This window comes from Notamacropus eugenii, chromosome 3, assembly GCF_028372415.1.
Source record: "Notamacropus eugenii isolate mMacEug1 chromosome 3, mMacEug1.pri_v2, whole genome shotgun sequence".
Taxonomy (NCBI): Eukaryota; Metazoa; Chordata; class Mammalia; order Diprotodontia; family Macropodidae; genus Notamacropus; species Notamacropus eugenii.
In genome coordinates this window covers 432,078,246-432,091,930 of record NC_092874.1, presented here as the reverse complement: position 1 = coordinate 432,091,930, position 13,685 = coordinate 432,078,246, and the positions used below count along the sequence as shown (strand labels likewise).

At 43.1% G+C, this 13,685-nt stretch overlaps 2 protein-coding genes and 1 non-coding gene across 3 annotated transcripts in view; 1 reads left to right on the top strand and 2 right to left on the bottom strand.

Moving 5' to 3' along the window:
• The window catches only part of CAND2 (cullin associated and neddylation dissociated 2 (putative)), a 50,276-nt gene extending 40,185 nt beyond the window's left edge, over positions 1-10,091 (top strand). Inside the window, exons 13-15 of the mRNA XM_072598423.1 lie at positions 2,459-2,623; positions 4,892-4,999; positions 6,901-10,091. Coding sequence (XP_072454524.1) covers positions 2,459-2,623; positions 4,892-4,999; positions 6,901-7,128 — 501 coding nt within the window. The 3' untranslated portion in view covers positions 7,129-10,091. The remainder of the gene's footprint in view (positions 1-2,458; positions 2,624-4,891; positions 5,000-6,900) is intronic.
• RPL32 (ribosomal protein L32) lies at positions 8,828-13,494 on the bottom strand. The gene is made up of 4 exons (XM_072598431.1): positions 13,353-13,494; positions 12,845-12,945; positions 9,945-10,126; positions 8,828-9,004 (listed from the first exon to the last, which is right to left on the bottom strand). The coding sequence occupies exons 2-4, from the start codon at positions 12,938-12,940 to the stop codon at positions 8,875-8,877; spliced, it is 408 nt and encodes a 135-aa protein (XP_072454532.1). The 5' UTR covers positions 12,941-12,945; positions 13,353-13,494; the 3' UTR covers positions 8,828-8,874.
• On the bottom strand, positions 13,012-13,151 carry LOC140497921 (small nucleolar RNA SNORA7). Its single transcript, XR_011964924.1, has one exon. It is a non-coding gene; the product is annotated as a small nucleolar RNA SNORA7 (small nucleolar RNA).
• Positions 13,495-13,685: the final 191 nt, after the last annotated feature.

The following is a 13,685-nucleotide window of genomic DNA, read 5'->3' as shown; positions in this document are numbered from 1 at the left end:
GAAAAAACCAGAATTGAAGAGAAAACACAAGATTCATGAGAAGTGTAGAAAGGTAAACATGACAAAGAAATCATAAGGGACTTAATAAGGTTAAACTGTTCACATTCCTATATAGGAAGATGAGACATAACTCCCAAGAACTTTATCATTAGGAGGGCATTTAGAAAGCAGCTCCATAGACAGAGGGCCTGGGTCTGAGTCAGTTATATTGGGATGATCTGCCCCTTCCCCCCTCAAAAATGACGGAGTAGTAAAGAGGGATGCACTGGGAGATGGGGAAAATGATCTCAGATAAAAGAGCCATGCAAGGAAGGCTTTTACAACGGAAGTAAAAATGAATGGGGGTGGCAGGTCAAGGCAGCACTTGGTCTTACTCTTACTGAAATTGGTTCAAAGAGAGAAGAAAACACACACGTACATACATATGGAGCAGAGTATAAAGGTCTATCTTACTCACCAGGGAAGGAGGAGAAAAGGGGTAAGAGAAAGGAGGGGAAGGGTATAAAAAGGAGCACATTAGAATAGCGAGTAGAAGCAAAACCAGCTTTTGAGGAGGGACAGGATAAAAGCAGAGAGATGGATAAACAGAAGAAAATCGGAGGGAAATGCATAGTTAGTCATCATAACCATGAATATGAATGGGATGAAATCCCCCATTAAATGGAAGGACATAACAGAATGGATGATGAAGCAGAATCCAACAATATCTTGTTTACAAGAGACACACTTGAAACAGAAAGACACAAGTTAAAATAAAAGACGAGCAATATCTATTGTGCTTCGGCTGAGATAAGAAGAGCAATCATGATCTTAGAACAAAAACCAAAAAAGATCTAGAGAGATAATCAGGGAAACGGCATTTTGCTCAGTTTATAATAAATAATGAAGTAATGTCAGTACAAAACAGATATGCACCAAATGGCAGAACATCCATATTCTTAAAGGCACAAACATAAATACAGGCAAAATTAGAAGGAAAGCAGGAAACTGGAAGAAATTTTATAGCAAGTTTCTCTAGTAAAGGACTTGTTTCTCAGATTTGTTGGGAACTGAGTCAAGTATATAAAAATAAGAGTCATTCCCTAACTGATAAATGGTCAAAGGATATGAACAGTTTTCAGAAGAAGAATCCAAACTCTCTATAGTCATATGAAAAAATGTTCTAAATCACTATTGATTAGGTAAATGCAAATTAAAACACCTCTGAAGTACCACCTCACTCCTGTCATTAGCTGACATGACAGATAAGGAACATGATAAATAATGGAGGGACTGGGGAAAAATTGGGACACTGATGCACTGTTGGTAGAATTGAGAACTGATCCAATTTGGAACTATACCCAAAGGGCATAACCCTTTTGACCCAGCAATACCCCTACTAGGTCTGTACCCCAAAGAGATTAAAGAAAGGGGAAAAGGACCCTATGTACAAAAATATTTATAGCAGTTCTTTTTGTGGTGGCAAAGAACTGGAAATTGAAAGGATGCCCATCCATTAGGGAATGGCTGAACAAGTTATAGTATATGAATGTGATGAAATACTATTGTGCTTTAAGAAATGATAAGCAGGATACTTGAAAAACTTGGGAAGACTTATACGAATTGATGCAGAATGAAGTGAGCAGAACCAAGTCATTGTACGCAATCACAGCAGTAGCGTAGTGATGATCAACTGTGAATGAATCCATTTTTCTGAAAAATACGATTCCAGACAATTCCAAAGAACCCATGATGAAAAATGCTCTCTACCTCTAGAGAGGAAACTGATGAACTCTGAGGGCAGATTGAAGTATAAGTTTTTCACTTCATTTTTCTGCAACATGGATAATATGGAAATATGTTTTACATGATTTCACATGTATAACTGATATATTTACTTGCCTTCTCAATATGTGGGAGAAGGGTTGGGGAAGGGAAAGAATTTGGAACTCAGTCTTTTTAAAATGAATGTTAAATGGAAATATGTTTTGCATGACCCGAGCAAGTGTAACCTCTGTCAAATTGCTTGCCTTCTCAATGGAAGAGGGGAGGGAAGGAGGGAAAGTAATTTGGATCTCAAAATTTTAAAATGAATGCTAAAAATTGTTTTCACATGTAATTGGGGGAAAATAAAATATTAACTTTTTAAAATGTTAGAAGTATATTAATAAAGAAAGAGAAAAAAAGGTAGTGAGTTTCCCATCCCTGGAGGTCTTCAGTGGACCTTTTGTGGATGGAGATGTTGTAGAGTTGAGTCCATCTTTTGTATAAACTATACTAGATGTGACAGCTAAAAAGAAAGGTCCTTTTCACAAAACTCTGACATTGTTTTCTCTGAGTTTAGGATATCGGTAGAGCTTTCTGGGCCAGCAATTCCCCTCAATGGTCACTGTGGCTACCAAGGGAGCCACTCTCTCCCTTGTGGTCACTCCTACAAAATCTGCCCTCCGCTCAAATTTTGTGTTGACTTCTCCCACAGGTAGAGATGGGGCCATTCAAGCATACCGTGGATGATGGGCTGGATGTCAGGAAAGCTGCCTTTGAATGCATGTACACACTCTTGGAGAGCTGCCTGGACCGACTGGACATCTATGAATATTTAAACCATGTGGAAGATGGCCTTAAGGATCACTATGACATCAGGGTAAGGCTGGCCTCCTGACTCTCCTTCCCAGAATATAATTAATTACCTTTTGTTTTTAGTCACTGACACCATTATTTCTCAACCAAAACTATGGGTCCCATTCCAACGCTGACATTCTGTTCCAAGGTTCCTTCTAGCTCTAATATTCTCTGTTCTAACATCTTTCCCAATCTCAGTCTGTTTTTTTTTCTTTTTAATTAATAGCTTTGTTTTCCTATAACTTTCATTTCCAGTTACATCTTCCCCTTCTTATATCCACTGAGCCATCCCTCATGACAAAGAATAAACAAAGAAAAAGGTGGGGAGGGGGAAAGAGTTCAGAAAAATTTAACCAAATGTAATCAAATCAGCTGATTCAGATAGTGTAAGTAGATTGTTCATATCCATAATCACTTCCCCTCCAAACAAGGGAGTGAAGTGAATGTTCGATAAGAGACTATTTCTGCAGGAATATATACACTTATATGCACGTGTGTCACACATGTATAGGCATGTGTGTATTTATGTTAGATATACATACATGCATACGCGTAGTATAGTGTATGTATGCATGTATGTATGTATGTATGTTGGGTGAAATGATCTCTACCGTCCCTTCCATCTCTAAAAGCCAGTGTTCTTATCCAGGCTTTGTGCTCTCATCCCCATGAAGTTGCTAATACCACGTATGAGAATCACAGAGCTGGGAGGGCACTTGGGCAGCTTAGAATGGATGGAAAGCCCACCATCTAGAGCTTCCCCAACAACTGTCCATCCAACTCCTGCTTGAGGACCTCCAGTGACAGGGAGCTAACCTGCAGACAAAGATTATTCACTTTGAAAACCCATCTCATCTTTACCTCTTTTTTTTTTTTTTTTGACACAATTGGGATTAAGTGACTGCATCAGAGTCACACAGCTAGTAAGTGTCTGGGGCCATATTTTGAACTCAAGTCCTCCTGACTCCAGGGCCAGCACTCTATCCACAGGGCCACACAGCTTTTTTTTTTTTTTTTTTGGAGAGTCGGGGAAAGGGAGTTACGCCAAGGTAATTATTTATTCTCTGCCCTCTTCCCATCCCCACCTTCATTTTTTCTGGAGTTTCAAAGGAAGGCATTTGAGTCAGGAGGTGGAGCAGTCTCCTGATCTTCAGGGCTAGAAGGCACCTTAGGTCAAGTTCAGTTCCTTCCCTTTCCAGATAATGAAACCGAGGCCTAGAGTTTAAGTGGTTTGGCTTCCAGACAGTGACAGTAAGCCAATTTCCCAGTTCATATTTCCCAGTTATATGGATATAACTGTTCCTGTCACGTGTGGTGGTGTACACCTGTGATCCCTGGCTAAAATCAATTAGGTATCCACACTAAAATCAGTCCTCCTGGGCAGCAGGGTGTCTGAGGAGGTTAAAGACAGCCCCAGCTGGAGATGGAACAGGTCTGAGCTTCTCTAGTGCCAAAGCAGCAGTGTGGTTAGGCTGTGAGTAGTCAATGCCCCTCCAGCCTTGGCAAGAGAGGAATGTTGTTCAGGTATTTTTCAGTTGTGTTCAACTCTACCTGACCCCATTTGGGGTTTTCATGGAAGACATAGTGGAGTGGTTTGCCATTTCCTTCTCTAGCTCATTTTACAGATGAGGAAACTGAGGCAAGTAGGTTAAGTAACTTGTACAGTTATATAACAGCTAGTCAGTGTCTGAGGCTGGATTTAAACTCAGAGAAAGAGCCAGTCTCAAAGAAAACAAAACAAATACATGTCCTGGGGTGACTGTTTTCTTATTTCTCTCTTATGAGACAAATTTTTAAAAAAAATATTAGAAGCAACTAGATCAAGGGTGAGGAACCTGCAGCCTCAAGGCCACATGTGGTCCTTGGGTGTGGCCTTTTGACTGAGCCCAAGTTTTACAGACCAAATCCTTTTATTAAGGAGATTTATTCTGTGAAGTTTGGATTCCATCAAAGGGCGACATTTGAGGACCTAGAGGGTCACATGTGGCCTCGAGGCCACAGGTTCCCCACCCCAGTGGTTCAAGGAATAGGGCTGGGCCTGGAGTTGAGAAGACCTGATTTCACCATGGTAGATGTGTGGAGATGAGTCTTTTTAAGCAGAATCCTTCCTTTTGCTCTTTAGACTCCTTCAACTCCTTTCTTTCCCCTAGAGTCCACAGAATCAGAATTGTTTCATAGCTTTTACCAGCTGAGCTGTGGGGGAGTAAGTAGGAAGAATATGGATTCTGGGGGATGTCTAGAATTCTGTTTGTCCTTTCACAACCAATCTCTTTCTTCCCCTGCTTGGCAGATGCTGACTTTCATCATGCTGGCCCGACTGTCTACTCTGTGCCCCAACACTGTCCTGCAGAGGCTGGATCGTCTGGTGGAACCACTGCGAGCCACCTGCACCTCCAAGGTAGGTTCCTCCCTCCCTAATGGGAGCACTTTGGCCCTGGGCCTTGGAGGATAGAACCAGCAACACAAGCTAGTATATGAGATTATGGCACAGTTAGGGGACCCACCCTATGGGAAAGGGTATGGTTTGATCCTGGTCTCTGAAGAGGACTAGAATGAGGGGAAGGCCTTAGACAGTCAAGATTCCTGAGAGTATGGAGGCAAGGATGTTGACAGTGTATTCAGGATGAGCAGTGTCAGGCTAACATCCACTGCAGGATCAGGTCAGGGAATGGACTTGAGATTTCATTGGCATAGGATGCTCAACAGATGAAGGACCTCCTTCCAAGATAGACTACGTACTTCTCTGCACTTTCTGGTCTTAGAGGCTTTAAGATCAGTCTTCTGTTATGCCTCAGTGATTCCAGAGTGGGCAGTGACTAGATTGTGGAGGGCCATAGAGGAGGAATGATGGACAGCCTCCAAGTTTTGTTATCCATTGTATGAGATAGGATTTGCTTTTTGTCTTAAACTTCAAGCTTAACAGGGAGAGCTGTTATTCTGGGATTTTGTGAAATGAAGGTCCTTGTGACTTAGTGGGTAGTTTGTTGGACTTGGTTCTAAGACCTGGGTTTAAATCCTGCCTTAAGGTACCACCAGTTGTACATGACTAAAGTGAAAATGTATTTAATAAGAATGTATATGTAGAACCTATATAAGATTGCACACCATCTTGGGGAGGGAGAAAAAGTCTTAAGATACATGGAAGTGATTGTAGAGTACTGAAAACAAATTAATTAATTTTTAAAAAAGATGCCGGTTGCAGAAGCTGCATCTACTATGTCATTATCTGGGGGCAGGTCACTTAACATGTTGGGGCCTGTTTTTTCTTGGGGAGAGTAGCACCCACCTCACAGGGATGTTATGAGCCCTAAGGGGAAGAGAAAGGAATAAACACTTATATAGCCCCTACTATGCTGGGCACTGCACTTAAGTGCTTTACAAATAGTATCTCATCTGATCCTCACAACCCTGGGAGGTAGGTACTATTACAGTTGGGGAAACTGAGGCAGACAAGGGTTAAATAACTTGCTCAGGGTCACACAGTTAGTGTCTTGAGGCTAGATATGAACTTGAGTCTTCCTCACTCCAAGGCTAGTGCTAATAATATACATGAAGTACTTTGCAAACCTGAAGGCACTTCACAAATGATAGTTAATGCCACGCACTTTATTCACTGTTCTTTATTTGAGCTGACTAGTGCCAATAGAGAATTTCCTCATGGTCCATCTTGCCTTTTAGTGGACTGGTTATTACCTGTTTTGATTCTCAGGCTGGCATTTTCTCTACAACCTTCCTAAAAGCTAAGTTTCATTGACCCCTTTGGCTTAGTATCAGTCATTTTCCACTAATCCTTCTTTCTTGTGATGGAGCCACCAAAATCTCTTATGGAACATGCTGTCTGATGACAAATACAATGTTCCGTACTAGGTAGGCCTCATGTTTCCTCATCTCTCCACTAGTGTTTTTTCAACATTTTTAGTATTTTAAAAAGTTGTTATAAATCATTGGGTTTTTTGTACTCTTGATTTTGCATTAGTTCATACAAATCATTCCCCATTCCTTTGAATTCCTTACTCATTTCCTAAGTACAAAACAGTATTTCACCATTCATATTACCCACTTTTGTCTCTAGCTTTTTTCATTTATCATGTACCCTGTGAACCTCTCCACTGCCATGGAGAGCTCAGAACATCACAAGTATACATTAGAAGACATCCATCCCTTTCAGGTTATAGGAGCAAACCAAGGCCCAGAGAAGACGGAAGCTACAGAGCTAGTCAGCAGCTGACTAGTTCTCAAAATGAGAAATCAGTTCACTGGCAATCCCTTTTGTGTTGAGTTTCTTATTTCCCATTTTAGGTAAAAGCTGGTTCAGTCAAACAAGAATTTGAAAAGCAAGATGAACTTAAGCGCTCGGCTATGAGAGCTGTAGCTGCCTTACTGACCATACCGGAGGTGGAAAAAAGCCCAGTGATGGCGGAATTCTCTTCCCAGATCAGATCCAACCCTGAAATGGCAGCTCTCTTTGAAAGCATTCAGAAGGACTCAGCTTCCTTATACGCTCCAGAGTCAATGGATCTAAGTTAACGGCCTCTGCTTTTCTGGTCAATTATAAACCCTCTATTAGTGGAACTGATTCCTAAAGAGCATCACCTGCTACAATTTAAGGCACACCCACTTATCTTGTTTTGGCCTCCATTGGGGAGCTGTGCCCAGAATGGTGCTATCCCAATTCTTTCTCCAGAGACCCCACCGTGATGGCACAGAGGCCAGAGCTGAAGGGTCGAGCAGAATGCCAGGGAATAACTAAGCCCTTTCAGTTCAAGGACATGTCTGCGACTATTAAGCTGAATCACTAGGGAGAAAATACACTTCTGAAAGGTTTTTGTCTTTATGTAAAAATGAGGGTTTTTAGAGTTTCTATGTTGCACATTGTCTGAAATGTCCCCATGTTCCACTTTTAGAGACTCAGTGGATATCTGGGAAGACACTGTGAAAAAAGCAAGATTGCTAACTTAAGGGAACTTCCCTGAAGGGAGATAGACTCCCTTCCAATACTTTGCCTTTATGGCTTGAAATTTTTTAGTTTAATGAATTACTCAATTGGGTAAATATAGCATTCTTTAAAAAATTAAATACACCTCTGGTAAAGTTAGGTCCTTGTCAATCATTTACTATCAAGTATGAATTGGTTTTAAAAACCTGTTCTCTTCACCTATTCTTCCTCTAGACTCTGACAGTACTGATTCCATGGATGGCTGAGTACAAGAGTATTTATTTTGATGAGGGAGACAAAAGGGAGGAAAACAATTTTGGAATCTGTCCATGAAATCACTCCCTCCCAACCCTAGGTAGGGAATAGTTCTCTTCAAAGGTGATTTCCTTACTTAAGGGACTGGTCTCCTGAGCCTAAATAGAACAAGTATTATTATATAAATGATATTAGTTAGCAAATTTAAGGCAGTATTTAAGGATTTGGAGTTCTAAGGAGATAGGGAGGAAGTAGACTATCTATACTCAAAACTCCCAGACTCCAGTATTTGCACACTGCGGCCAGACTGGGGATTGAATCCTGCCTGCTACTGGCCCTGGGATCCTGGGAAGTGTTTCCCTGTGTGTATCATCTGGAAGCACCTGAAGTCATCACAATTAGTGCCCCAGTGCTCCCTTCTAGCCTGCAATGTTAAGCAGCTGTTTGCAGGAATGTTATTTATCACCTCAGAACAGGATCCTTAGCTTCAGTTTCTGTGACTAGCTTTATATCTACAAGACTGTACTCCAAGCCACACAAGGCTTGTCAAACCACAAGGGTCAAGGATGCCTTTCTCTGAGGCCCATTCTGCTAGTTTAATATTCACATAATTTGGGGTGTTGGGTTTCTATTGTTTGACAAAGACAATGAATAAAAGGTAAAACACCTGCTTCCACTGCAGTTTCTCTCCAAACTCATCCATCAAAAGGTACTAATAACAAGCCCCCAAAGTTAAGAAATGTACTGCCTAACTTGATCCACCCTCTTTACCTTTGTGAGTAATGATCAAAGAAGGTACTTGTGGAAAAAGAGGGTTGGAGATAATGAGCAACTTTGCACCAAACCTAGGAGAAAGGGAACCTCTCTGCAGATGTAAGTATGATCTAGTAGAAAAAGGCCAGGTAGTATAAAGTGGAACCAGATTTCTCCTGGTCTTCTTTTATAAAAACAAGGAAAAGGAGAAGCATTCCTAACCCCTAAACAGCGATACAAGTTCCAAATAATGACTTAAACCTCCACAAAAACAAAACCAGATGGTGATTTCAAGGTTTATTTAACACAAAAGAAACATGCCAAGCTTTTTACTCATTTTCTTCGCTCCTCAGTCGAGCATTTGGATTGGTGATCTTGATGGCTAGCTGAGCCGCCCTCTCAACAATCACTTTGCGATTCTTAGAGGAAACGTTGTGGGCAATCTCAGCACAGTAAGATCTGTGAAAAGATCAAACAAGCAGATTGAAAACAAGCCAGGTCACCGAGCCCTCAGTAGAGAGGTGAGCACTGTTATCAAGCACCTGCTAGGGGCCAATCCCGGAGATAAGCATTGTTTTAAACAAAGATTACCTCATAAAATATCACTGGAGGAAATACAACTGGTTTAATTAAGAGACAGGAAAAGCCCAAGGAAATGGGCTTTTAATTTAAATGGCTTTAGCTGCTATTTCCCGGAAAGCCCGTATTTATTACAACCTTCTGAAGAGCTCAGGAAGCTATCTGTTCTTCAAGATATTTAAAGTCCAAGATATCGTGCATATGAGACCACCTCCTGCCCTGTTGCAGTTGCCTTGTCTCAACTCCCTAACACATACCCCCAGGGTAAGCATTTAAGGTAAGTAAATGGAAGGTTTTGGATCCCTGAAGTAACACACTGAAATGAGTACTGGCACAGACAAGGACTGGTTTGGCACCATGAAAAATGAATTGGAGGAGAGGGTACAAACAAATAGCCATGACCAGCAGGCTGATAACTGCCAAAGTTTCAAGCCAGGGTGATTGTAAAATTGGTTGTACCACCAAATTACAAAATATAGTCAGGTTGCCTTCATTCCCAGGAAGTCAGAAGACCCTATTCTCCTTCTAAATAACTACAAAACTTTCACTAAGTCACATTTACCCCATTTCAAACCACAAGAAAAGGGATCAGTCAGATAAGGCCCTGAATACCTTAACATAGAGGTATACATTTTTAACAGTTTCATATGTAAAAGGGAAAGCTATCAAAGTCTCACAGACTCCTAGTCATAGCACACAAAATAGTTTCATAAGCAATCTGGCAAACACTAAGCTACAGGTTAGGAAACCTATGGAGAGCCAAGCACAACAGCCACAATATTTCAAGAGCAGGAAGGTATTGATGTTCATATCAGCTTACTTGTTGCACATCAGAAGCACTTCTAGCTCTTTGACATTGTGCACCAAAAACTTCCTGAATCCACTTGGTAGCATGTGTTTTGTCTTCTTATTGCTTCCATAACCAATATTTGGCATCAAGATCTGGCCCTTGAATCGTCTTCGCACCCTGTTGTCAATGCCTCTTGGTTTACGCCAGTTTCTCTGTGATTAAAAAAAAAAAAGGGGTAGGAATCAACATGTGACCCCAAACTCAGGGTATCACAGCCTCCCACGACTGCTTTTCTACCCCATCACCCAGACCAAGCCTCAACACCCTGGGGCTGGTATAGCCTCATTAGCAGGTAAATGAATACTCACCTAACCACCCAGCCCCAAAGCATACTTCATGCCCCATTCTGCCATCCACCAGGAAAACCAGAGCCTGACCTCCAAGAAGACACATACCTAGCCTGCCTGCCCACTTTCCATCTCTATCTGTTGAAATGCTAGCATCAAAACCACACTATAGGAGTAAGTGTAACCATGTAACTGCCCCCAGACCTCAGGCACAACCCCAGAACAAAATTTCATTCCTTTGCCTCCAGTCCCCTGTGTTTTGTATCTCCCTATAAAAATACAAACTAGAAGCAAGGAAGAGTTTCTCTTCATCTCTGGTGCCTGACACAAAGTGCTCATTCATTCAATAAACAACTTTTTTTGAAAGGGCACAATATTTTAGGGACTTCAAGAAACAAAAGAAACATGCATTTTTAGAGCAGGAAGTAACCTAGAAGCTATCCAGTCCAATCTCCCTATTTTACAGATGAGGAAACTAAGTGGCAGAATATGGGAGTAGAACCCAGGTCCTCCCATCTCATGCTCCTGCCATTATACTCTGCTAAGAAATGCCTCCCTGAAGCCTATCTGCCAAGACAAACCCAGGAACTATAGGAATATAATTAAATAATACTTTTCACACAAATAAAGTCATATCTAAACAACTGGAAAAATATCAATTGTTCATGGGTAAGCCCGTCCAATATGATAAAAATGACAATTCTACCTAACTACTTTTTAGTGCCATGTTAATCAAAACTACCAAAAAAAATAAAGATAGAAACAAAATAATAACAAAATTCATCTGGAAGAACAAAAGATAAAGAATATCAAGGGAACTGATGGAAAAAAAAATGTGAAGATGACCTCGACATACCAGATCTCAAATTGCATTACAAAGTGTTCAATCATAAAAACAATCCTGTACTCGGTAAGAAATAAATAAGAGTGGTGGATTAGTAGAATAGATTGATTAGGTGACCAAAGTATTCTACTGTTTGATCATCCCAAAGACCCAAGCTTTTGGGACAAGAACTCACTATCTGACAAAAACTGCCGGGAAAACTAGAAAATAGTATGGCAGAAAGTAGGCAGAGACCAAGATCTTATACCATATACCAACCTAAGTTCAAAATGGGTACATGATTTGGACATGAGCAATTTAAGGGAACATGGAATAAATTATCCATTAAATCTATGGAAAAGAGAATAACTTGGGACCAAACAAGAGATTGAGAGCATTATAAGATGCAAAATGTTAAAGTTCTGCATAAACAAATTCAGTGCAACAAAGATTAGGAGGAAAACAGAAAGGTGGGCATTTTTTCTTTTTACAATATCTCTGATAAGGGTCTTACTTCCCAAACATATAAAGAACTAAGTTAAATTTATAAGAATATAAGTTATTCCCCAAGTGATAAATTGTCAAAGGATAGGAACAGGCAGTTTTCAAAGAAATCAGAGTTAGCTATAATCATATGAAAACATGCTCATTTAAATCACTATAGATCAGAAAAATGCAAATTAAAACACCTGGGACATACCACCTCACTGCCTATCAGATTGGCTAAAGACAGAAAAGGAAAATAACAAATGTTGGAGAGGATCTGGGAAAACTGGGACCCTAACACATGGCTGGAGTTGTGAACTGATCCAAACGTTCTGTAGAGCAATTTGGAACTATGCCCAAAGAGCTCTGATACAGCACCACCACTACTAGGTCTGTATCCCCAAGGATTAAAAAAAAAGGGGGGGGGGGAGAACTGATCTGCACAACAATATTCACAGCAGCTTTCCGTTGTGGCCAACGATGTGAAATCCTAGGGATGCCCACCAACTGAGGCCTGGCGACCCAAGCTGCGGTCTGTGACTGTAACGGAATGCCAGCGTACTATTAATACTACGAGGAGCAGCACGGATGGTTTCAGAGAGGCCTGGCGAGACTTACATGATGCCGAGCGAAGGGGGCAGGCCTGAAGAACACGCACACTACCAGCTGTGGACACCCGGCTCTGCAGCCCCGCAAGGCCTGCCGAGGAGCCGGACAGACCGGCTGCCGGACAGACAGACCCGCTGCCGCCGGAGCGCGCCCGTCTTCACTTTTTTAGGGTTTTTACCTACTCTCTTTCACAGCAAGACTAACCACGTTTTACAGGACAGCCTCTCTCACGGAGGGGCAGAAGGGCACGACAAGTCTTACAGAAGGGATGTTACCCAGTTGTTCTTTACGCGGAACTGGGAAAAAATGACGTTATTCCAAAAGAAACCACCATCGGACCTAAGGAATCAGGCTGTCCACCCAAAGAGCGTCCCCGCGCTGAGCAGCCCTCGGTCCAGGCCCCATTTCTGTCTCACACACACCGTGTTCGGCACGCCGGACCAGCACCGGACGACAACAGCCACGACACCGGGGTTCCGGTCCAGCTCTACTCCTCTGACCCTATGGAAGTCGCATCTCCCAAGGGGGGGGGCTGCTCCACGAGGACCCCCCCGCCCCCGTTCCGGCTTCCCAGCCTCCCTAGCGCTGCGCGTGGCCTTGGACCCGAGGCGGACCCCTCCGACCCCGCGCATCCAGCAGGCGCCTCATAAAGGCGACGCGCGTACCTTGATCTTGACATATCTGTCGGACTGGTGCCGGATGAACTTCTTCGTCCTCTTCTTGACGATCTTGGGCTTCACCAGGGGCCTGAGGGCGGGCATGGCGCCTGTAAGACAAAAGCTCGGCGGTGAGCGGCCGCGGGGGCACCCCCGCCCCGGGCCTGGTCCCCGCCGTTTGTCGCAGATTTTCTTCCGCTCGCCAGCCACGGGCCGCGCTAGGAGCGGAATGGGTGTCCTCTGCGGCCTCACTCTCCCTCCCGTAGCCGAAGCTGGAAGAGCACGGGGAGCTCTCCAGATGCGATCCGAGGAGGTCCACGGGCGCTAGGGCTGGGAGGAAGGGGCGGCCTCCACAGGCGGCGAGGCCTGGGCCTTTGGGGCCCGGACGGTCTGGGCGCCTCCTTCCCCAAACGGCGCCCGGCTCGTCCCCCTCCAGGACCCACCGGCTGCTGCTTCCCGAGATGGGTGACCCCCGGGGCCGCCGACGGGGCGAGGATGGTGACGGATTGTAACTTACCGGCGAGAGGAGAGCCACCTCTCCTCTGGAAGCGCCTACAGAAAGAGAGAGAGAAAGAAGGAAAGACGTAACACAGGGGCTGATGGGACTTTACGTCCGAGTCCTATAAGGGGAAAGGAGACGGCCGCCGCTCCCGCGCAATCTAGCTGGGTCAAGTTATGAAGAAAAACAAAATTCTGAAAGACAGAGACTCTATCAATCTTATCACTTACCAGAATACGGTCAGAGTCCTTAGGAAAGAGCACGGGTTCCTTATTTAAAACTTTATGTTGTAATTTGTAAACTTCCAGGACCTGATAAGAAGGTACTTCCTTCCGCCAGAAGTTGAAGTCA

Bases quoted from the DNA above. Each gene is read 5' to 3' on its own strand.
- RPL32 (XM_072598431.1), bottom strand. From the start codon at position 12,940: ATGCCCGCCCTCAGGCCCCTGGTGAAGCCCAAGATCGTCAAGAAGAGG. The intron at 10,127-12,844 runs GTACGCGCGTCG...TTTTAATCACAG, and splicing joins ACAGATATGTCAAGATCAAG to AGAAACTGGCGTAAACCAAG. The intron at 9,005-9,944 runs GTAAGCTGATAT...ATCTTTTCACAG, and splicing joins GTGCTTCTGATGTGCAACAA to ATCTTACTGTGCTGAGATTG.